Source organism: Olea europaea, unplaced genomic scaffold (assembly GCF_002742605.1).
Source record: "Olea europaea var. sylvestris unplaced genomic scaffold, O_europaea_v1 scaffold2519, whole genome shotgun sequence".
NCBI classification, from domain to species: Eukaryota; Viridiplantae; Streptophyta; class Magnoliopsida; order Lamiales; family Oleaceae; genus Olea; species Olea europaea.
Window position 1 is genome coordinate 44433 of NW_019243441.1, and position 22614 is coordinate 67046.

General features: G+C 35.7%; 2 protein-coding genes across 2 annotated transcripts; both read right to left on the minus strand.

Moving 5' to 3' along the window:
• Positions 1-357: 357 nt before the first annotated feature.
• On the minus strand, positions 358-4032 carry LOC111382553 (putative zinc finger protein CONSTANS-LIKE 11). Its single transcript, XM_023006570.1, has 4 exons — positions 3662-4032; positions 1412-1900; positions 958-1092; positions 358-705 (listed from the first exon to the last, which is right to left on the minus strand). Exons 1-4 carry the CDS (start codon positions 3914-3916, stop codon positions 637-639), a joined length of 948 nt encoding a protein of 315 aa, XP_022862338.1. The 5' UTR covers positions 3917-4032; the 3' UTR covers positions 358-636.
• A 14632-nt stretch (positions 4033-18664) lies between these two features.
• On the minus strand, positions 18665-22146 carry LOC111382554 (protein BOBBER 1-like). Its single transcript, XM_023006572.1, has 6 exons — positions 21691-22146; positions 19752-19924; positions 19624-19672; positions 19328-19494; positions 19077-19160; positions 18665-18970 (listed from the first exon to the last, which is right to left on the minus strand). Exons 1-6 carry the CDS (start codon positions 22070-22072, stop codon positions 18932-18934), a joined length of 894 nt encoding a protein of 297 aa, XP_022862340.1. The 5' UTR covers positions 22073-22146; the 3' UTR covers positions 18665-18931.
• Positions 22147-22614: the final 468 nt, after the last annotated feature.

Below are 22614 nucleotides of genomic sequence, written 5' to 3' on the forward strand. Positions count from 1 at the left end.
GGGATGTCATTTTTCTTCTTGTGTCAATAATTTGTCTGGCCAAAACATTATAAAATGCAAATGGACCGCACATAATTGCTTATAATAACGTTGCTTCTGTCCTCCAATGATATATTTTGCTCCAAACACACTTGTCTGCCAACGCCAACTCTTTGCTCTTTGTACAATCGAACCTCAAACAGATAATGGAATGTTACTTATTCGAACATGATAATAGATAACTTATTTTTCTTCCTTAATCATTTCTACATTGTCCAATCGAATACCAAATATGCTATCTTTCAATATAAAAATTGCTGATTTACCACTTCTCTTACAGTTTTTCACGCATTGCTCAAAGGGATTTGAATGACAGAATTCATAAAATTGATATGAAAATTACTCATATATCTTTATTAGGCAAGAATACATAAACTTCATTTGTACACTTTTATCTACAAGGAGATTACTTCAAACTAAGAAGAAAACAACTAGCTTCCAAGCATTAAGGTCCAGATTATTGAGTCGACCCACAAGCCTAGTCGTTTCATTAACATTAAACGAGCTAGTATAACCACCGTTGATCTATTTCTTTATATCATTGGATCCACTATCTATCTTACTTGAAAAGAGTTGTATCTTCTTGCAACCATCTACTTATTCCGTCTTTGCAAATCTTCCACGGACTCTTGGCTGGCTATCGGCCAGAGCCTTTCTGCAAGCATACTGAAACGGAAAACACCGTTAGCATAGTCCAAACAATTTGAAGAAATTAAATTTTACCTCCAATCCCACATCCAATTCCTTCAGTATACAACCGTAGGCAAAATTTATGATTGACTTCAAGTAAAAGTACTTATTATTGAAGCATGTTAGGCAGTGCTTAAACGTAAGTCAAAATCTTTATCTTCAATACATTCAGGTCAAATGGTAGCAAAAAGAGTAACTAAAATATTGAGAAAAAGCATTAAAACTAACCTTGATTTTTCTTCCAAAATTCCTCTTTGACTTCTTGCTCCTGTATCTCGAGAGCTTTTCCTTGCGATCTTCAGAAGGGCAACTGCTAATAATTTTTGGTTGCCCCACGACGCTTGTATTGCCATTGCCAAGAGTCTGTCATAAAAACTCATTATCAACGACTTTGTCCCATCCAGTTGAAAAGACCACAAACATCTAAACATTTCTCTGTTCGTGCATGGGGCTCAATCACGAACATTTTTACCAAGAACTAATCATTTAAAATTTTATATATATCTTTCCTCGAGATTTTATCCCTTCATAACGATTATCAGAAGATCTTATCCAGATGATATATGATAAATCTATAAGAAGCACGATCAAATTTAACAGAATTTAGTAGTCTTGGGGCGTTTAAAAAATGAGTCAGCAAACAATAGTGAGAGGAAGAAAGCACAGAGTAATCAAACTTGACCTCTATGTCTCCTTCACTGAATGCTCTTCGCATTCCATAAACAGCCCCAAAGTCCATACCCGGAAAATCAACAAAATTTTGCCTAAGTGGAGCCCGGTGCATTTCCATTGACTTTAGACAGCTAGAACTAACACTTTTCTGGAATTGACCCTCAGAAATCAACTTTTCATCTGCCTTTAAAATAGGGATTTTGATATCCAGGAGTTCAGAGAGTGGCATTTCATATGCTTCCTTTTCCAAAAGATCCTTCTTGCATTCATAGAAAACCTCACTGAGGAGTTGCCCGTTCTTGATTGATGATTCAATATCCGATACCGACATTGCTTGTGGGAAGATGACATCTTCTCCGCACGAAATCATTGAAATGGCAGCTGATATTGGATCGAGGCCCATCATCAGTTCTTCGATTACTGGTTCAGGGGCCTTGAAGAGATCCCCTTCTCCCCCAAGGTTGTAATCCGATATAGTGGATGTCTGAATGAGGTTGCCCTGCACGCCCTCCATTAAGATTAAAATTAAAATTTGATGGACTTAAGAGCTTGAAATTAAAATTTTATATCCCTACAATTATTTCTCATAATGTAAAGATGTCAATTATACATGGAAGAAAATGTGTTCTTTAAGAGACAAGAGTAAGCCAATTTACTCGGAAGATAGAATATTGACAGTGTTCATAAAGGATGGGAACCATACGGCACGTGACGTACAAACGTCAAGATGCACGATGATATGACTTAAACAGTGATCATGTGCAAATTAAACTTTAAAATGTTGAAATGTCCAGAGGAAACAACAAGGCAGAAAGGGTACAGTATGTCAACTAGTCTCTTGAAGCATATGGGTAAGCAAGCATGCATTCGTAAATCATTCTATGGCCACACTCAGATGCTTCAAGGAACAGACATCTGAATCCAATATGTTGTGTAGAACATGTTTATGAATCTAGAATCTTAAGCAGTGCAGAATGTCAAAAATTTCCTCATACTGCAAGATGCGTAAATTTTAAAATAGTTCGTAAGTTCAAACAGTAGATCATTAGACATTGGTACCCATGTTCAAAGAATTTAAGTGATGGTAGATTAATTCAACGTTCCCTCGTCCAAATTCTACTTATTACAAAACTTGGCTTTTAAAGGATAAGGCAAATTTCCACAAAATTCATCTTTCCAGTGCAGACAAAGAAAGAAGGTAATGACATCTGCAACTACATCAGCCACTAGATTTGTCTACCTAGATGTTACACTAATATGTCATAAATGATTGCACTAAACCAGGAGAAATTTTCACATAGAAAAAAAAATTCGCACTCACTAATGAAACTCTCGTTCCTGGTAAACAATATAAGCTGCATTATATCACTTAAAGTAACCAACTAAATCATCAAACAAACGAAAAGCTCAAGAGATCAAGACTTTTCCTTTAAGGGAAATATGCTTTTCCAATTGGAAATCCCACAAAGACCTATAGAATAACAATCATAAACGGGTGGCTAAGCCTTCGCTCTTCTCCCACCTCTCCATCCTAATATCAGTAAGTGCAGTTAAAAGTGAACCCTCAACAACAAATTGACATCACAAAGAACAATTACAACAAATTAAGTTTTGTCCTCAGTAAATTTGGGATCGTCTACAAGAATCCATTTTCGCAATTTCTATTGGCTCAAACAACTTGGCATTATCATAAAAAAAAGATAAAAGCAAAAGCAAAAGAATATCTTGCAACCAAGAATATAAGTAGGCGGAAAGTGGTAGATATGTTGTTTGTGTGTAAAATGATGAAGTAGAAGAAATGAAAAATGAGTAAAGAATAAGGAACTAATTATTATGACATTAAATTTTCCAATCATTTATCTTATATAAATAGATCACAAAACATAACGAAAATTCAAGAACTTGACATACATAGCCATGGAAAAATGGAATATTCAAAGAAAGAATCCGATTGCCATTTTTCTTCTTCACTGAAGTCAATCTACAAAGCAGCTAAATGAGATTTTTCTTATCACGTAAACAGTACTTGGCCCAGAAAATGTTCATGAAACAAAAATGAAATTCAGATAATAAATCAATAGACCAGAAAATTTAAACTAGAGAAGAATTGCTTGAAACTTCTGTTAAATCTAGATAAAACCCACAAATCAGACACCTCCGAAATAATTGAGATCAGCAACCAATAATTCCATCAAAAATACCAAAAATAGAAATATGAGAAGAATCCAAAATGCTGGAAAAAAAAAAAAAAGAATACTACCAATGAACCATTGGGTTTCTGGGAGGAATAGAAATCATCAAACTGCTGAATTTCTTGAGGTAGATAAGGTAACATTAGCCCAGTTTCTGCATACATTTTTGCTTCTCTTTCTTGATTCTCTCTCACGAAGACTGTATGTAACGGTGTCAGTGGGTATATATTGAAAGAGAAGCGCTTCAAGGGAAAAGGTCCCCTTTTATAGATGTTAATCAGAGCAAAAAACAGGGCACCAGTAGCAGCTGCAGAGAAGTACATAAACAACCATATTCAAGAAGAGAGAGACTGTTGAAAAGGAATCTGATTTTGGTTTATTCTTGGACATCCCATCTAGGAGAGACTAGTTGCAGAAGTAAAAAATTTAATGATAATAATAATGATGATAATACGACGAAGTTATGAATTTTTCCTAAGAGATGATAATGAATTTATGAAATATCTTTTAATTATTAGCCTGAATTGACCTAAAGTTAAAGAGAGATTACATTTTGCTTAAGACATGAAGAACGTGAGTTAGTGATGCATGTTTTTCCGTTCTGAATCTAATAGATTCATATTTGAAAGATATTAATAATGAAAAGTTCTTCAAAATCGATCATACATATGTTAGAGGTGTTTTTTTTTTTCCTTGAGATTTCTGTACTAAACTTTTATAAATGTGTCTTCGAGTATTCTTTGATAAATTTGTCCAAGAAGAGAATTTCATCAAATTTTATGAATTTTTCTAGAATACTATATTCTTCAATATCATTCGAAAAGATTGAGTTTCCCACAATATGAACTCCGAGACTACATAATCAAAATTGCTCTGAGAAAAAGTGTTAAAGTAGTGAAAATGGATGAACACATACACTAATAAAAGTTTTTTTTATTATTTTATTAATTTTTTATTCGCTTTTTACTCTTACGATAATAGAACCTGTCCACTTTTAATTTGCATTTTTATTTTATCATTGTTTTTAATAAAGCATGTCACTCAAAGTGGTATCAAGTGTAATAAAAACAATTATTGAATTCAAAGCATGTTACTAGAAAGTAAGCAATGATGTTAACAAGATAATTTGTTTGAATTAAGAAAGTGGGTTTTGTTGAGATCATTATCTTGTGTAAGCCAAAGTTTTGAATTGAATTATATAATACTAATCAACACTTGATTAACGAAATGATGCAATATGTAGAAAAAATAAAGGTTGATTAAGACTTGAGGGCATGTTGAGCACTTGCTGATTTTAATAAATGCTTACGAGTGGTCGACTTTTTAAGTTTGTAACAATTAGGCATTTTGTGAGGATTTTTTTTATCAGTCGATGTTATTATGTAAAATTCTGATCGAAAAATAATTTAGAATTGAACAAAATAAGACCATAATTTATTATTAGATTATTTTTAAGTTATCAATTTGTTATATGGAAATTCATTTAATGCAAACTGGTAATACAATTCTTTTTGTGGAAAATTCATTTAAATATAGAAACAACTTACATTTTGCTCAACTTGGAATTACAGTTAATTTAAAATGGTCAATTTGCAAATAATTAATATTTTTCAAGAGATAATTTGGATTACTATCAAAGGAATTTGTTGCGCTTCCATCTATGTGGTAGATTATGTGACTGTCAACTAAAAAAAATGAACAACAAAAGTATTGCCTCTTCCATCTACCATCATATCAACCACTTTCAACTCGGAATAGTTGAGAGCGCGGTCTAATGCCTCATCAACAACAATCCCCAAGGCAACATAACTTCATGAAGACGGTTGGAAAATAAAATGGACCGAGATAATATATATGACACGATATGAAGTCTATGATCGCAAATAAATAATAAGATAAAAGATAAATAATTAATTGGCAGAGGAATAGAGTATTTTATTCGGTTGATTAATATGAAGAAGACAAATATACATCCTGTTTAGTACACATTAATGCAAAAATGAGAATAAAAAATATAGACCTTACGGGTCCCACAGAAGAGATAGAAAGTCAAATATGATGGCTTGATGTGATAAATAACGGTCATATTTTTCATTTTAATGGACAAATAATGAAAAACAAACGGGGGTTATAATAATTGTACCTACACAATTATTTTATATTTTAATAATACAAAAAAAAAAAAGAAAAAATATTTTCTAAAAAAAAAAAAAAACCTAATTTGGGGGGAAAAACAACAATCTCCACGTTGACACATACTTTGATGTAATGAATGAAACTCTAAAAATTTTTCATCTGAAAAAATAAATCCGACTGCTACAAAATTCAAACTCTTTAACAAGAACTAAATTTTCTCCAACACAAAAATACTCCTCATCTTCTATAGTATCCAACACGGATATATGAACCCAAAAATCGGGGTCCCCAAAATTAATAGAAATTATCAAACAATGTCGAAGCACACCTGTAGCAGCAGAATCAACCCCCAATGCTTTCACAGAAGGTTCCTGGCTACTTTCAACATCTTCAAAAATGCTAAAAGCATATGGAATAGAATCACCATCTACATAGCTATCTCCAATGAGTCTATCCCTAGCAATTGAGTACGATGGACCCTTAGGTAATGATGACAAAGTTGAATTACTCATATCTTTCAAACTCGATGGAATAGTATTATTCAATATAGACTCTAAACCAAATTCTGAAGGTACAATACCAAATTGAATTTACACCACGATACTAAATCCGTGCTTAACTTTTCTTCACAAATTATGTCCGACCTTACAAGATGTATAACTAGGACTTCTTCCATCCCGCCAATATAACACAAACACCCTTCCAAATCGTCAAGACTCCATCTCTTCCAAAAAAACGTATACTCTTTTAAATCAAAAGTATTCAACAAAATGAGATTCTTCAACTCTAGAATATGTTGAACGTGATCAAGTGTTCTACATATTCAATCCACCAGTTTCAATCTAACTTTACAAATACTAGCTACCCAATAAGGCTCCTTGTTATCCATAACAACAAAATCTTGCGTCACTGTTTCATATGTTTCAAATAAATCCCGATTAGGACACATATAGAACGCACAAGCAGTATCCAAAATTCACTTCTTGTCAGGCTTAGATTCAATGTCAGAAATCGTCAAAACATCTTCATCACTAATATAGTTCTCGGCTATGTTGATCTCATTTGAAATATTTGATTGCTTCCATGATTTTTGTTATGCAATTTGTCACAATCCCTCTTAATGTGTTTCTTTTTACGATAAGAACAAACTTAATCACTGAAATTTGACATCGATTGATCCTTTCTCCGATCACCATGAACAATAAGGCCTTCCTATCTCTAGCCTCGAATCCAACCAGATGCTTCATCTTCTCTTTTGAAAATAAGACATCATACACATCTTTAATGGTAAGAGTATCACCACTATGCAAGATCGTATCTCTAAACAAAGTAAATGAAGTAGGCAGCGAACACAAAAGGATTATGACCAAATCTTCTTCATTATGCTTTACCTCTAAAGTCTCCAAAATAGTAACGATCTCCTTGAACACAGTCAGGTGATCTTTCAAAGATCTGCCTTCTGCCATGCGATAAGAATACAACCTCTACTTCAGATACAATTTACTTATTAGACTTTTAGTCATGGACAATTACTCAAACTTCAACCACAACACAGCTGTCATTTTATCTTTCAAACGTCCTGAAGAATATTGTTAGAGAGATGAAGATGGATCTATAAAAGTGCCTTTTGATCATTCAGTTGTTTCTCCTTCTTCGTCCAAGTTGTGAGCATTTTGTCAAATTTTCAACAACGCACATTCATATCCATCTACGTGAGTATAGCTCACATCTTCACTTGCCACAACAAAAATTTTGTATTGTAATTCAAGAGCGAAATTTCATATCTCATGGTCACCATTAAGAACAAAAACCTCAAACAAATCATAATCAGCAGCTCTGATATCACTTGTTGGAAAATGAAACGGATCAATGCAATATACATGACATAATAGGAAATATATGATCGCAAACAAATAAGATAAACAAAGAATTAATTGGCAAAGGAATATAGTATTATATTAACTTGACTAATATGGAGAAGACAGATACAATAACTGTGCATACACAATTATTCTCTATTTTAGTAATACAAAACTTGTGAAAAGAGTCTAGTATTTATAGGGGTGCATGCCAAACCTTAAAAATACTACAAAGATGGAAATAAGATACGAAGTCATGTGAAATAAAGGAAAACAATATTTTTCTAATAATAACATGTGGAAAGAAGGAAAAAAAAAATATTGTCTAAAAAATCCAACCTAATTTGAGTTTAAAAACTCAACATAGGCTTATTACTTCTATTAGATGCGATCGAAATGGACCCAAACCTTAACCACATTGGATGGGCCTCTGGTGATCGAGGTGATTATGGTCCGAAGCCTGACACCTTATGCTAGATTTAACTTGACACTTCGAGCCACTTACTATTTGATTGGAACGACATCTCTTAAAGAGCGAGTATGAGTCAAGTCCATTCTTCCTCTTTTATAGGACAGAGTATGAGAGGTCTCAATTCTATGATGGTTAGGATGTGACTCTTGTGCTTGACTTGTAAACTGTTGGGCTAAGACTACGTGTCAAGCATTTGGGAGACATCAAATCATTCTCTTTGCCTATAAATACTAACACTTGGTAATATTAAATTTCTCATTCTAGAAATAAAATTCTACCCCTGCATTGTTCTCACTTATTGTTTCCCCCTACACTAAATTATTAGCCTTTTAATTGATTTGAGCATCGAAGCGCACATGATCAAGACATCACTCGCCCTTGTTTTGAGAAGCCTCTGTTAGAAATAACGTGGGTCGACTTTGGCTTTACAACAAAATGGAATTGAGAAACCGCAGCTGAAAATGGACACAAGTATTTACGTGGTTCACCCAATTTAGGCTACGTCCACGGGCAAGTATAGGAGGATTTCACTATAGTAGGAGAATTACAACACTCTCTAAATACAAGGAGATAACAACAATTAATCTCTCTTGTAATATGAGAATACAAGGAGGTAATACTTAGGAGAAACTAATATTTTTTTCTCTCTCTACTCCCAATCTTCTCTCTACTCTCTAATTCCTCTCAAGTTGCTTGCATTCTCTCTCCCCACATCTACCTCTATTTATAGAAATTGTTAACCGCCTTAATGGAAGTATCTACATGAAAACAAGAAGAATTTCAATAGAAATTTTCTTCTTAAATAGTCAAATATGGTGGCTAGGAGAGTTTCACTTCAATTTTGCCACTTCCAAGTTGTGATTGGTGGAAAGGAATTCAAATTCAAGTTGGTCACTTACAACTTGAAAACTTCTTCATGAAGTTTCAACAATAATTATTGGAGTCAACAATTGTGGCTTTAATATTCAACATTTCTCCCACTTAAAGTCACTTTTGTTGACCACTTCATCCTTCCCATACTTGCCTTTTCCATGCTACTTACGTTTCTGCTAGGCCGATGGAGGATCGACACCATCTAAACTTATCAGTTCCGATCGGCTTTGTTAATATATCTGCTAGATTATCTGCTGTATGGATCTTCTGTATATCCACACTTCCTTCCTCCACCTTCTCTCGAACAAAGTGATATTGAACTCGAATATGCTTTGTCCTCTGATGAAATGCTGGATTCTTTGCCAAATGCAAAGCGCTCTGACTATCACAAAATAGAGCAATCTTCTCTAGTTTGTGTCCGAGCTCCTCCATTATCATTTGCAACCAGATTGCCTCTTTACTAGCTTGTGTAGCTGCCACGTATTCTGCCTCTTCTTTACTGGCTTGTGTAGCTGCCACGTATTTTGCCTCTGTAGTAGAAGTAGCCACGATAGACTGCAGTTTCGAAACCCAGCTTACAGCTCCTCCAGCAAGAGTAAACACATATCCTGTGGTGGATTTGCTTTTATCAAGATCACCTGCATAATCTGAATCAACATAGCCTCTGACAATAAAGTCTGATCCTCCATAACATAATGTAGCATTTGAGGTACCCTTGACATATCTCAGGATCCTCTTCACAGTACTCCAATGCTCTTTACCAGGATTTGCCATGTATCGACTAACCGCTCCCACTGCTTGTGCAATGTCTGGTCTTGTACAAATTATAGCAAACATCAAACTACCCACTGCTGATGCATATGGTACTCGAGACATCTCCATCCTCTCTGCTTGATTGCTAGGACTCATACTTGAGGATAACTTGAAATTAATAGAAAGTGGGGTAGAAATTGGCTTACAATCTTGCATATTGAAGCGACGCAAGATTTTCTTCAAATAGTTCTTCTGATTAAGCCAAATCTTCCTATTATTTCTGTCTCGATAAATTTACATTCCTAGAATCTTGTTTGCCTGTCCCAAGTTCTTCATTTCAAATTCCCTAGCCAACTGTGCGTTCAAGTTTTCAATACGATCTTTGTTGGGGCCTGCTACCAACATGTCGTCAACGTACAACAGCAAGATAATGAAATCATTATCACCAAATCTTATGTAGTATGCACATGGATCTGAACAGAGTCTGTTATATCCAAGGCTTATGATGAAGGAATCAAATCTCTTATACCAGCATCTCGGCGCCTGTTTGAGACCGTATAGAGATTTGTTCAACCTGCAAACCAAGTTCTCTTTTCCTATTTCTTTAAAACCTTCTGGTTGGAGCATATAAATCTCTTCTTCAAGTTCTCCATGAAGAAATGCAGTTTTCACATCTAACTGCTCTAGGTGTAAGTCAAATGTAGCACACATCGCCAAGACTACTCGAACTGTTGTGAGTCGAACCACAGGAGAAAATATTTCGTTGAAATCTATGCCTTCTTTCTGAGCATATCCCTTCATCACCAGTCTCACACGATACCGCTCCACTTGGTCATTGCCATCTCGTTTGATCTTGTAGACCCATTTATTTCCAATGACCTTCCTTCCTTGTGGTCGTGGAACAAGATCCCATGTCTTGTTCTTTTGAAGAGCTTCAATTTCTTCTTACATTGCTGCCATCCACAGAGAAACTTCTTGACTATTTATAGCCTCATGAAAAGTTGATGGCTCTCCATCTTCTGTCAGTAAGCAGTATGCAACATTGCCCTCCATAATATAATCTGAGTGCCAAGCCGGTTCTCTTCTCTCCCGTGTTGATCGTCGAACATCTGGAGCACTAGATTCAGCTTGTTCTTCGTGCTCTAGTGTTGCTTCAAAAGTATCTATAACTTCTCGTTCGTCTCCAACTTCGACTGTAGTAGTCTCTGGTTTTTCTTTTGAAGTGCTATCATTTTCTTTTTCTTGCATTTTGCCTTCCGCAAATATGACATCTCTGCTGATTATCACCTTGTGGGCAGTGGGATCCCACAGGCGGTACCCCTTCATTCCATCAGCATATCCTAAGAAAATACATTTTCTGGATTTTGGATCTAACTTTGATGTTTCTTGGGTGTTGTACATAACATACACAGGACATCCAAACACATGTAAGTGAGAATAATCAGTTGGTTTACCAGTCCACATTTCCATAGGCGTCTTCAGATCAATTGCGGTTGATGGCGACCGATTGATCACATAACAGGCGGTTTTGACTGCTTCTGCCCAAAATGACTTGGCTAGCCCTGCAGTTCTCAACATTGCCCTTTTTCTTTCTAACAATGTTCTGTTCATCCGCTCTGCCACTCCATTTTGCCGTGGAGTGTATGCCACCGTGAACTGTCTCTTGATACCTTCTTGTTGACAGAAGTTATCAAATTCATCACCAGTATATTCTCCTCCATTGTCAGTCCTTAGACACTTGATCTTCTTTTCAGATTCAAGTTCCACACGCACTTTGAATATTTTGAAGACTGCAAACACGTCTGCCTTCCTTTTGATTGGATACACCCAACATCTCCTGGAGTAATCATCAATAAAAGATACAAAGTATCTTGCACCTCCTAGGGATATAACCAGTGCTTGCCAAACATCGGAATGGACCAACTCCAAGATAGCTTTACTTCTAGTAGTGGAACTGCCGAACTTCAATCTGTGCTGCTTACTAGTAACACAATGCTCATAAAAGGGTAATGAAACCTTTTTGAGCCCTGGAAGAAGCTTTTGTTCTGAGAGAATTTTCAAACCACATTTCAACATGTGAGCAAGCTTGCGATGCCACATCATCGTCAATTCTTCTACTGAACATGTCGATGCGACAAATGCTTATCCTTCTTGTAGTGTCTCTCCTTTAAGCATGCACAAATTTGTAGCTATCTTTTCTGCTTTCATCACCACAAGCGCGCCTTTAACTATTTTCATGATCCCATCTTGTATATGGGTCTTGCATCCAATGCTGTCCAATTGTCCTAGAGACAATAAATTTTTCTTTAGGCCTTTTACATGCCGAAACTCTTGGATAGTACGAACTGTACCATCATACATTTTCAATTTAATGGTACCAATACCAGCGATCTCCAAGGCATGATCATTTCCCATAAACACAAATCCTCCTGGGATAGTCTCATATTGATGAAACCATTCCCTTATTGGTGTCATGTGCTATGTAGCTCCTGAATCCATAAGCCAGACATCAGAATATTTCTTTCTGCCTTCAACAACTGTTGTTGCCTCGCTGTATAAAATTTCACCATCATCTGAGGTACTTGCTACACAACCCTGAGCTTTTGATATCTCAGGACCTTTTCCTTTAGCTTCTTCATTCTTCTTAAGACTTCAACAATCCCTTTTTAAGTGCCATTTCTTGCCGCAGTAATGACACTTGGCATTTTTCTTACTCCTGGATTTTGATCTACTCTGATTATGACTCCCACTGGAGCCACGTTCCGTTGATCTCCCTCTCATCATCGTCAAAGCTTCTGCCTGATGCGAACTTGTCAATCTGTCCTCCTTGTTCTTGCGCCGACTTTCTTATTCAAGAATGGCAGCTGCAACATCATCGAAGACTAGAGTTTCAAGGTTGTTGGTTAAGTTGATGATGAGTTGATCATACGAATCTGGTAGACTTTGAAGTAAGATTTCAGCACGTTCACCAGTCTCTATATTATGCTCCATTGATGTGAGTTGTGAAAATAGAGTATTGAGGGTGTTGATGTGGTCTGTCACCGTAGTTGACTCCATCATCCTAAGGGTGTAAATTTTTCTCTTTAAGAAGATTTTGTTATGTAACGATTTGGCCTCGTACAGCTTTGTCAGCATATCCCATATCTCTTTGGCCGTCTTTTTCTCTGCCACACTTGACAATACTCCATCGGCTAGTGCAAGGTGCAGATTAGCAACTGCGTTGCTATCCATCTCATTCCACTTAGTATCGTCAATAATTTCCATAGGCCTTTGTCCAATTGCCGCCAAGTAGTTATCTTTTCTCAAAACTGCTTTTATTCTCATTTTCCATAATGAGAAATTGTTCCCATTGAACTTTTCAATCTCATATTTTGTCGCCATTTTTCACCAATACTATGATAGAACAACGACTCTACACAGAACCTTGCTCTGATACCACTTGTTAGAAATAACATGGGTCGACTTTGGCTTTACAACAAAATGGACTTGAGAAACCGCAGCTGAAAATGGACACAAGTATTTACGTGGTTCACCCAATTTAGGCTACGTCCACGGGCAGACACTCTCTAAATACAAGGAGATAACAACAATTAATCTTTCTTGTAAATATGAGAATACAAGGAGGTAATATTTAGGAGAAACTAATTTTTTTTTCTCTCTACTCCCAATCTTCTCTCTACTCTCTAATTCCTCTCAAGTTGCTTGCATTCTCTCTCCCCACATCTACCTCTATTTATAGAAATTGTTAACCTCCTTAATGGAAGTATCTACATGAAAACAAGAAGAATTTCAATAGAAATTTTCTTCTTAAATAGTCAAATATGGTGGCTAGGAAAGTTTCACTTCAATTTTGCCACTTTCAAGTTGTGATTGGTGGAAAGGAATTCAAATTCAAGTTGGTCACTTGCAACTTGAAAACTTCTTCATGAAGTTTCAACAATAATTATTGGAGTCAACAATTATGGCTTTAATATTCAACAGCCTCGATCTGTACCTCAAACGTGTGTCCAAATGTATAGGTAATATACACTTGAAGGAAAGAGGGGTGGGTGTCTGTTGAAGCGTTGGGTCACATCCAGATTCGGAATCAACAGAATCCATATTAACAATTGAATCATAAGATGAAATAATGTTTCAAACTTTTTGAGTTTTGCAAGTTAGAGCAAAATCGAGAAAGTATAGATATCGATATGAATTTCTATTCTAAAAATAGTGAAATGCAAAAGAAAAAACAGCTGGAGTGTTGTGTCTCGTAGTGTACTCATTGTTTCACTAGAAGAATAGAAAATGGCATGAGATTTGTTTTCGTTCGTGCGACCTTAATATTTGCCTATACATGGCTGCATTTTTCGAACCTAAACAGAAAAGGATTAATCATGAGAAATAGTGACACCTACCTATTTCAGAATGGCGAATCTGAAAATGACATATGAAATCACATAAACCGTCCACTGGAATGTAAACATAACAAGGCATGTCGTTATGGTTCGACTGGGACTTGATCGGACGGAACTAAATACTAATCAAATTTTTATATAAATCAAATTTTATTTTAATTGGAGCCGGCCGGAGAAAAATACACAATGCTAATAATAACATTAGACATATTTATAAATTATTTGTCGATGCTTCAATTAATTAGCATGCGAAAAAAAAAAAAAATCTAGTTCAGAGAATTTGGATTTGAAATTGGAGACAATGTCAACGTCGATTTTCGTTGGATTTCCAATTAGTGATTGAGAGTTTATGTTCCATAGCCATCAAAACAGCCCAAAGAAGGCAATACATGTAATATTCACACGTCAATACTTGCTGGTTTGATACATAGATAATGGTTGATGATCTTTACACCGTTAGCTCAGTATAATACTGACAAAATATATCAATCAGTCTACTTTTGAATAAATTAATATGGCGTAATCCAACACAGGCATTCCCTTACTTGACATCAATTGTATTTTGGGTTGGTTCGAGTAGGCCTTGAATGCCTAAAAACGAGTCACATTGAGCCAAGATAAACCAGACACGAGCCTCTTCAAAGTCGATCCTTGGTAACCAAGTGTAACTAGTTTACACTTTTACAATATTCGCTTACTCTCAATATCAACATTTTAAGATCAACCTCGAGAAAAGTTTGCTCATGAGCATCGTTTTTTACTGTTTATGTTTACGTGAACGCACTACATTATTTTGAAGCACAATTAAAGTTTGTATACAATCACAAGGTATGTTCAGTTGTGCTTAAAAATACATCAAATTTATTCTTAAGTTACTTATTTTTATTGACGTGATTTTCAAAGTTAATCTTTTATTAACAAAACTCGTATTGAAAAAATCGAGTCTTGAGTTTCTTTTGAAGTAAACAAGTGATAAGTGACTTTAAATTTAAAAGATTTTGAACTTCGTAGCGATGAGTAATACTATGTATTACCACCAATATTTTGCGCCTCGATATGATAGTAAAATTCATGATTTTATTGAAATTGAAATGCATTTTAATAGGATAAAACATTGACCCCACCTGGTGATGTGATCTTTACACATTTTAGGGACAAAATATATAGAAAATACAAGAACTGCATTGTGACATTTCCCCTCCCTTTGCAAGTGACAATAAATTCAAGGACCATGCCCAAGATAACGTGTCAGCTATTCATAGTTCTGAAATTTTCAAGAGAGAAGCAAATTGTAACATGTCCATTAAATGTGTGTTTATGATTAATTTTTATATTTGTATATAAATGCAATTGATCACTAAGTGAAATAATGGATAACATGGAAAGAGTGATTAACATGCTTATAAATTTTTTAAGAATGGACAAAGACCAACCCATCGAATTGAATCGAAATTGCAATTTCGAAAATGTTGATTTGTATTCATATGGTTTAAGCTCTGACCGGTTTAAAATCGAACCAAACCTTTTAGAAATAGTCCAATTTAAGTTTTGGTAGTTTAAACGGCTTGCAATGAAACCGAAGTTCACCCAATTTTTTATTAAAATAAATTACTTATTTTAGAAAATATATTATTTAGTAGATGAATTTATACTTCAACAAATTTACTCAGTAGTTGATTTCTATTGTCTCTTATAGAAAAGAATGATTTATTTATGAGACTGAAAATGCAAACTTAAATTTTATTGTTGAGTTTGTATTAATTTACTGATTTAAACTTGAATTTACACAAATATATTAGTATAATACTATTTATGTTTAAAAAGTTTTAGTTTAAGTCTTATAGTGAAATTTCAAACCAACTTATTCATTTTTTTTTCATTTATTTAAAAGATGTTACTTTTTTGTAGCTAAAATCGTCATTTGAAACCAAATCAAATTGCGAAAATGATTCAATTTAATTTGGTTTGAAAAATGAAAATGATTTTATTTGCATTTTTTTCAAACTTTTTAAAATAGTTTGGTTTGAAAATAATTCAAAAACTACTTAAATTGAACTCTATTCACCCATAACGTTAAGAAACTAGACTCATTCTACATCTTAATATGAATTACACTTCTTAATGTATGCTTGGCTCAAATTTAAAAATATTCAAGTCACTTTTTATCCACACGTATTGAGACATCCATAAGTATTATCTACTTATCACTACTCATATTTTTTTTACTTATAATTTAAACCTTTCTAAACACTACAATACAAGCTCTAAATTTCAAGTGTAAAAATTGCTTCAATTTTCTAATTTTTACGAGGGCTATAAGATTTTCAATAACGTCACGTATCGCCCAAAAAAATTTACGTAGCTGACATAAAAATCAGGCAGCTATATTTTGATCAAATTATCGATAAAATAATTAAATAATGATCATGAATTTTATTTTCTTCAAGATATTATACTACAACATGAATTTTATTTTCTGCAAGATATTATACTACATTAGGCAAGTAACAAAAATATCGCAAGTGTACTTGCATGGGGAAGAATATTATATCAAACGTAGTTGCAAGGCAGCAGTATTTTTCAAAGAAAAAATATCATTTTCAGAGCCTCTTTTATTGCAGATTAACAAATAATTTCCCTTGTTTGCTGGTGTTTGAATAAATGCACCAAAAGAGAACAGAATCACTTTCAAACTGGAAGTGTACAATAGAGATAAGATTATTGGGGTCCATGAGACTTTTTATAGAGAGCGATACATCATAGTGTGGCATTGTCCTAGCACCCACAATGCTAATCTTCATTCAACCAGTGTCTAATATAAGTTACTTATTTTTGTATACATATTTTCATCTTACCCTTTGTTTCGCACGGGTAGTCGCTAACAATTAAAAAGGGATCAGACGATTGTGTAAAGAACAAACCTCTTGAGACAAAGTCCCAAAAAGAGGTATTTATTGGCGATGATTTACAATTGGAAATAAACAGAATAACTCCAAGGGGCGCATGCACACGAGTACTAAAAGAAGTGTTTAAGTTTAAACTAAAAAATCGAAATTACATATTCTCTATTTGAGAGTGTTTGGTTCGTCCCTTTTTCTCTGTCTTCTCTTCCTTTTATATTCCCTTGATGATTTCTTCGTGACAAACCGCTTGGAAACTGTTTGATTGCTGTATAACTACCCACTTTCATTATGGTGGCTAGCTTGTCGTGGAACTGTCGTCTCTAACTGTTGTCATTACTTTTTGTCGTTCATCCGCATTCAACTGGGCCCTTTGAATCGTGGAATGTGATAAGATCACTTAATAACTGTTTCAATAACTGTTATTCTGGATAACCATAATGTTTTATACTTGCTAAGATCCTGGGCGATTCGAAAGTTTGGGCGAGAACGGGGTCATCGCTCTGGACGACCATAAGGTACTCCATTCGCTCAGATTCTGGGCGTCTTGCAAGCTTGGGAGATGATATTACTGTGTTCATGGACTTCCATCGCATTCATTAATAATCATGTTTGGACCTTTATCTTGAATTCCCCCATTGGACTTCACTCTTTGAACTATTTGATTTGGGCTGCACTTTTAGTGTGTCAACACCCTTTTTTTCTTGGTAATAAAGCATATTCTTTTAGAAGGTCTACAAAAGTAACTTTTAAGCATATACAGTTACCGATAAATGAAAAGTAAAACTACTGCTCTTTAAATCCAGACGCAGAAGGAAGCTAAATTATTCTGTGTCTCACTTTTAATACTTCTTGTTGACCCCAAAAAGTGCGCCAACAGATGCTGATCCCACCCGCCCTTGCGTGGGCGAATGTCCAATACGCTAAGACACGTGGACGGTCTAAAACGAGCAGTTCAAAGGGGTGTGAGAGTAGCCCAACGACGCGAGACGGTGACGTTCAAAATCCGACGAGTTGTTCGTAATCCGATTGTATAATAATTACCAACTGGTGCTCGTAAATGTATATGTAAAAGTGTATAAACTCGATTTGTATATCGCAAGTAACTGAGAGAGAGTTGAGTAAATGTAGTCTTTAGTATTGATTCTTGCATTAGCCCCTGACATTACACAATGAAAGTATTTATAGTGATACATATGACATGGGAGCCCTTGGATGAAGTGGTATGTGGACTCATCTCTTTAGTTCAAACGTCTTTTCCTAGGTATGGGACTTGACTTGCTAGCTTACGGCGCATTTATTGCTTGCGCAGGTCCTCCATACTAGCGACAAGACTTGACCTTTATACTTGTGACAAACGTTCCATCAATCATTCGAATAAGATCTCTGAGCAAGCGATCTCTTGGGAGAAGTGACTGTGGAGGAAGCTCCTTGTGGTTAAGAGGCTCGTGCATCAGCTTCGGGACTTCGACCATTTGACAAATACTTCCACCTGAGGATGGGCCTTGATAGTTGGACTTCGACAGACTCGCATACATCAGATCGAGGAGCCTTGACGGATGGACCTCGGCTTGAAGCACTTCGGATATAACCCACCTCGGCAATGTGTGCCACCTCGGCAGGAACGCCATGTGAATCAGGATGAGTGGGCCATTGACTCAGGTGGGTAGGACAGGTGTGACAACACGCAACACTTCTATCAATGGTAAAGTTCACTTTGAAAACAATGCCCAAGAATTTACGAGTAACAGTATAATGATATCACTAACATCAACACCATCGATGGTTCATGTAGGCAAAAGTTATTATCAAGAAGCCTCTCATTCAGAAAAATAAATCCGCTTTAAATTCAGTTGAGAAGCCCAAAAAGATAACCAATAGCTCACATCGACGGATGTATCATATTAAGAAGGAACATAATCTGCACAGAAAGCTCTCTCCAGGTCATTTAGCTAACTTTTGCCCCTGAAAAGTCCATCTCTGGATGCTGGAAAAAAACACAAAGTCAAATTAGTAAATCACTGAGACTTGAAAAACATAGAGATGCCAAAAGAATGAGATAAGAAGTGCGAGGTGAGTTATTTAGTGTTCACCTCAGCCATAAACTTCTTTAGCATCTCTTGCTTCTGCATTTCATCACTCGTTGGAAGGCCCATGGATTTTTGTCGTTGGTCAAACTGCAAATAGCAATTGAACTACTTAAAAGAGTTGCGCAAAAACTGGGTCACCATTTCATTACTTTCCTAATATAACCGTCACCCAGCAACAATATTCGAAATATATGAATATAATAAAAAATGTAAAAACATATGTGCAAATGCTGTTATGGTACATCAGAGATTACCATCATCTTTTCCACAGTTGAACGTGTTTCGGCATCCAAATCTGAAAGTTTGCTGGTTTCAGGTTCTACTTTCTGCATATTAATCTCCGGCTCACCCTTCACCAGGTACTTCCACCATTCCATCTCGTTCTGCTTGGTAAGGAGGATAGAGACCGATTTCTGATCCTCTACAAGAAGTTGGACCACAGTTAACATCCATTTCCTTTCAAATAACATTCCAAGTACATGTTTGATCCATAAACAGACGTGTGTGTGTGTGTGTGTAAAACAATTGCAGAATATGCAATTAGACCTACCTAAGCTCCAGAAGCTATCATCGACCTTGATAGGAAGGAAGAGTTCACCCTGAAAACACACAAGTATTTGACTTTTTAAGATATGATAACAGTATGAGAAGATAAATAGAACAGCACAATATACTTACGTCAATAACTGGAGGATAACCTTTAAGCCCAACTTTAAGATAATTCTTCTTAAATTCACACACAATGAACCTTGACTTTGTTCCAGGAGGTACAGGAACAACAACATTGACCTCTTGCAAAGATTGACCCCAAGAGTACTTGTCCATATCAAGTCCATTGCCTTTGCTAGGAGCTGCTCATATACAAAACAGCAGTTAGTAATCAACACTGCGTGGTCTTCCCTAAACGGGTAGAAGAATGGATAGTTGGCAGTCACTTGTCACACGTACAGATTATCAACGATGTACATAACATTTCATGAGCATAAGCAAAATCAGAGTAACGCTACCTTGTAATTTTCAGTGTGACTGTTGATTGAACTGAAATACAGTAGATCAGTAATGCATGGCAGTTAAGTAACATAAATGCAATCCATGCAGATGGGAATACGAATCTAAAAAGTAAACATTTAGAAGATTGAAAAAATGACAAGTTTTCTTTTCCTCAATAGTTATGACTTCGTATAAATCAGAAAAGTAGAAAGCGGTAAGGATTCTAGATACCATTTCAGCTCATAATTCAACTCCAGGGGGGAAAATGAAGAATTGTCTCAGTCTGTTTACCCTTTCTCCAAGAAGTTTTTTGGTTACAATTTCAGCTCATAATTCAACTCCGGGGGGAAAGAAAAATTGTCTCATAGTCTGTTCTCCCTTTCTCCAAGAAGTTTACATCTATCAATGAAACAGCTTCCACAAATACTACAAAGATTCTCCAAAAGCACAACACAGCAAATTCCCAGGCACTTGTTCCTATGCCCACACTTAGGTATTTAACTCAAATTAAATTTTTAGTTCTTTTATTTAAGTTGATTATGTTAATTAACTGAAAGAAGTATTTGGCAGCCATGCACACAAGGAATTGCAGCAATGTGGAATGTTTTACGAAAGGCAATTTGCATGGGAAGTAAAGTGTAATTAATGCAGGCCAATGAAGATTTAGGGCAAAGCCGTGCATTATATATAGATAAAGTGGATCGGGGACTGAAGAATTTTGGAGTGGAGGAAAATATTGTGTTAGAGAGACAATTGGTACAGCCAAAATTTTCTGGGTAGAGAGAAAAAAGTCAAGAGAGAGGAAGAAAGCAAGATATTAAACTAGCGTTTGAAATTAGTAATTTTTGTTTTGAATAGTGAATAGATTCTTCCTTTCTTGTGATCATTGGTGGGATTTTAATTTTTCAGCTCGTTTTTCATATTTGCTGCACCAGCACGTTTGGTGGGATTTTGTCCTCAACAAGCCATATCCGTTATTTTCCACAAGCAATCAAGAAAAACAATGCACAACTCGAGATTGTTGACGTCTTCTCCTCATCCTTCTTCCTTAAAAGGCACTTGAAAGAAATATATAGATTCCTAATATACCAATCAATTGAACAGAAGCAAATAGAATTCTAAACCATGATATATGAAGAAAGATATAACGAAATTTATGTTCTCATTTTTTTCTTCCCTGCTGAAATTCAAACACAGAGGAACATGAGTACTGCAAATCAAGACTTCCACAGCCGTTCTTATGCAGAGAAGCAAATTGAACACGAAACCTATTCGAAAGCAACACTTCTTCAAGGCACTACTCATCTAATGAAACTCTAGTTCCTGGTATTAATCGTCACAGCTAAACTCCCAGAATAGGCAAAGCATACAGTGGACAAACTTAAACGGAACCGAGCCATAAAGAGATGGAAAATCAGTACAGAAAAATCTAACTGCATTCAAAGAAATGGAACCTTTCAGAAGAAATAAATCACAAGAATCTCGCCCGATCTAAATTTGCGAAGACATGCCAAAAAATTGATTCCTCGGAGCCACTATATTCAAAAAGTATATGTACGGAACCGAATTCTACAAAATCCACTAGTAATAAATAACAATATTGCAAATAATAAAAATTGAAGGATACCTCGAGGTTCATTTTTCTCTTCCCCTTTAGCATCACTTCCCTTTTCCTCCTCCATGACCTCCGGCTTCAACTCCTGTTTTTTCACCTCTTTAGCCAATGGTGGATCCTCCTTCATTTTCTTTTCAGCCCTTACAATGTGTTCAAGCTTCAATTCTTTCCTCTTCTTCGCCTTGACTTCCACTTTCTCCTTCACCATTCCAACCACAGCACTCACATCCTTGATCAAGAAATGACTCTTGAATAAATCGCTCTCTCGCGCCACGAACTCAAAAGCCTTTTCCAGAAATCCTAAAGGGTTTGACGGATCGAACGCTGCGGTAAACGGCTTGTTTGATGTCGTCTGCGTCTGTTCTTCTTCTTCGTAGTCTGAGAGAATCGCCATCCAAGCAATTCAAATCAACAATTTAGGCTGAAATTCAGAATTAGGGTTTTGCAGTGCAGTTTTAGAATTTATTTATTATTATTATTATTTTTTGGGGTTTTGGGGATTCTAGTTATAGCCAACATCAAATAAGTGCGGATTTCAATAATATATTGTTCATCAACAAATCCCTTTTCACTGTCTAAACCTCCTTAGCCCTATTCTAAACGGAAAGGCTCGATGATAACATTTGGTTGACAGGATTTTAAAAACAATCGACATGGCAGTGAAAAAAGGAGGGAAAATTTAAAAATGAATACGACCTGGTTGACTTACCCAAATGAAATTCTTACACTACTCTCCCAAATTGATTGAAATTCATTACATCTCTAAATCCTGACCATTAACGCCCAGCAACGGTCACTCTGATCTCGTCAAATTGCGGCCAATCCACATGAGCCCATCCTCTCCTCATTCTTCATCTACGCCTCATTCTAGCATTCAAGCCATCGCCAACCAGACACTATAAAGGCCATTACACATAGCGAAGAAGAGCGAAGCTC

Bases quoted from the DNA above. Each gene is read 5' to 3' on its own strand.
- LOC111382554 (XM_023006572.1), bottom strand. From the start codon at position 22,072: ATGGCGATTCTCTCAGACTACGAAGAAGAAGAACAGACGCAGACGACA. The intron at 19,673-19,751 runs GTAAGTATATTG...GTGTGTTTTCAG, and splicing joins GTTATCCTCCAGTTATTGAC to GGTGAACTCTTCCTTCCTAT. The intron at 18,971-19,076 runs GTGAACACTAAA...GTTTTTTTCCAG, and splicing joins TAAAGAAGTTTATGGCTGAG to CATCCAGAGATGGACTTTTC.
- LOC111382553 (XM_023006570.1), bottom strand. From the start codon at position 3,916: ATGTACTTCTCTGCAGCTGCTACTGGTGCCCTGTTTTTTGCTCTGATT. The intron at 1,901-3,661 runs GTAGTATTCTTT...GAGGGCGTGCAG, and splicing joins AGAAACCCAATGGTTCATTG to GGCAACCTCATTCAGACATC. The intron at 1,093-1,411 runs GTCAAGTTTGAT...TTTTTATGACAG, and splicing joins TCAGTGAAGGAGACATAGAG to ACTCTTGGCAATGGCAATAC.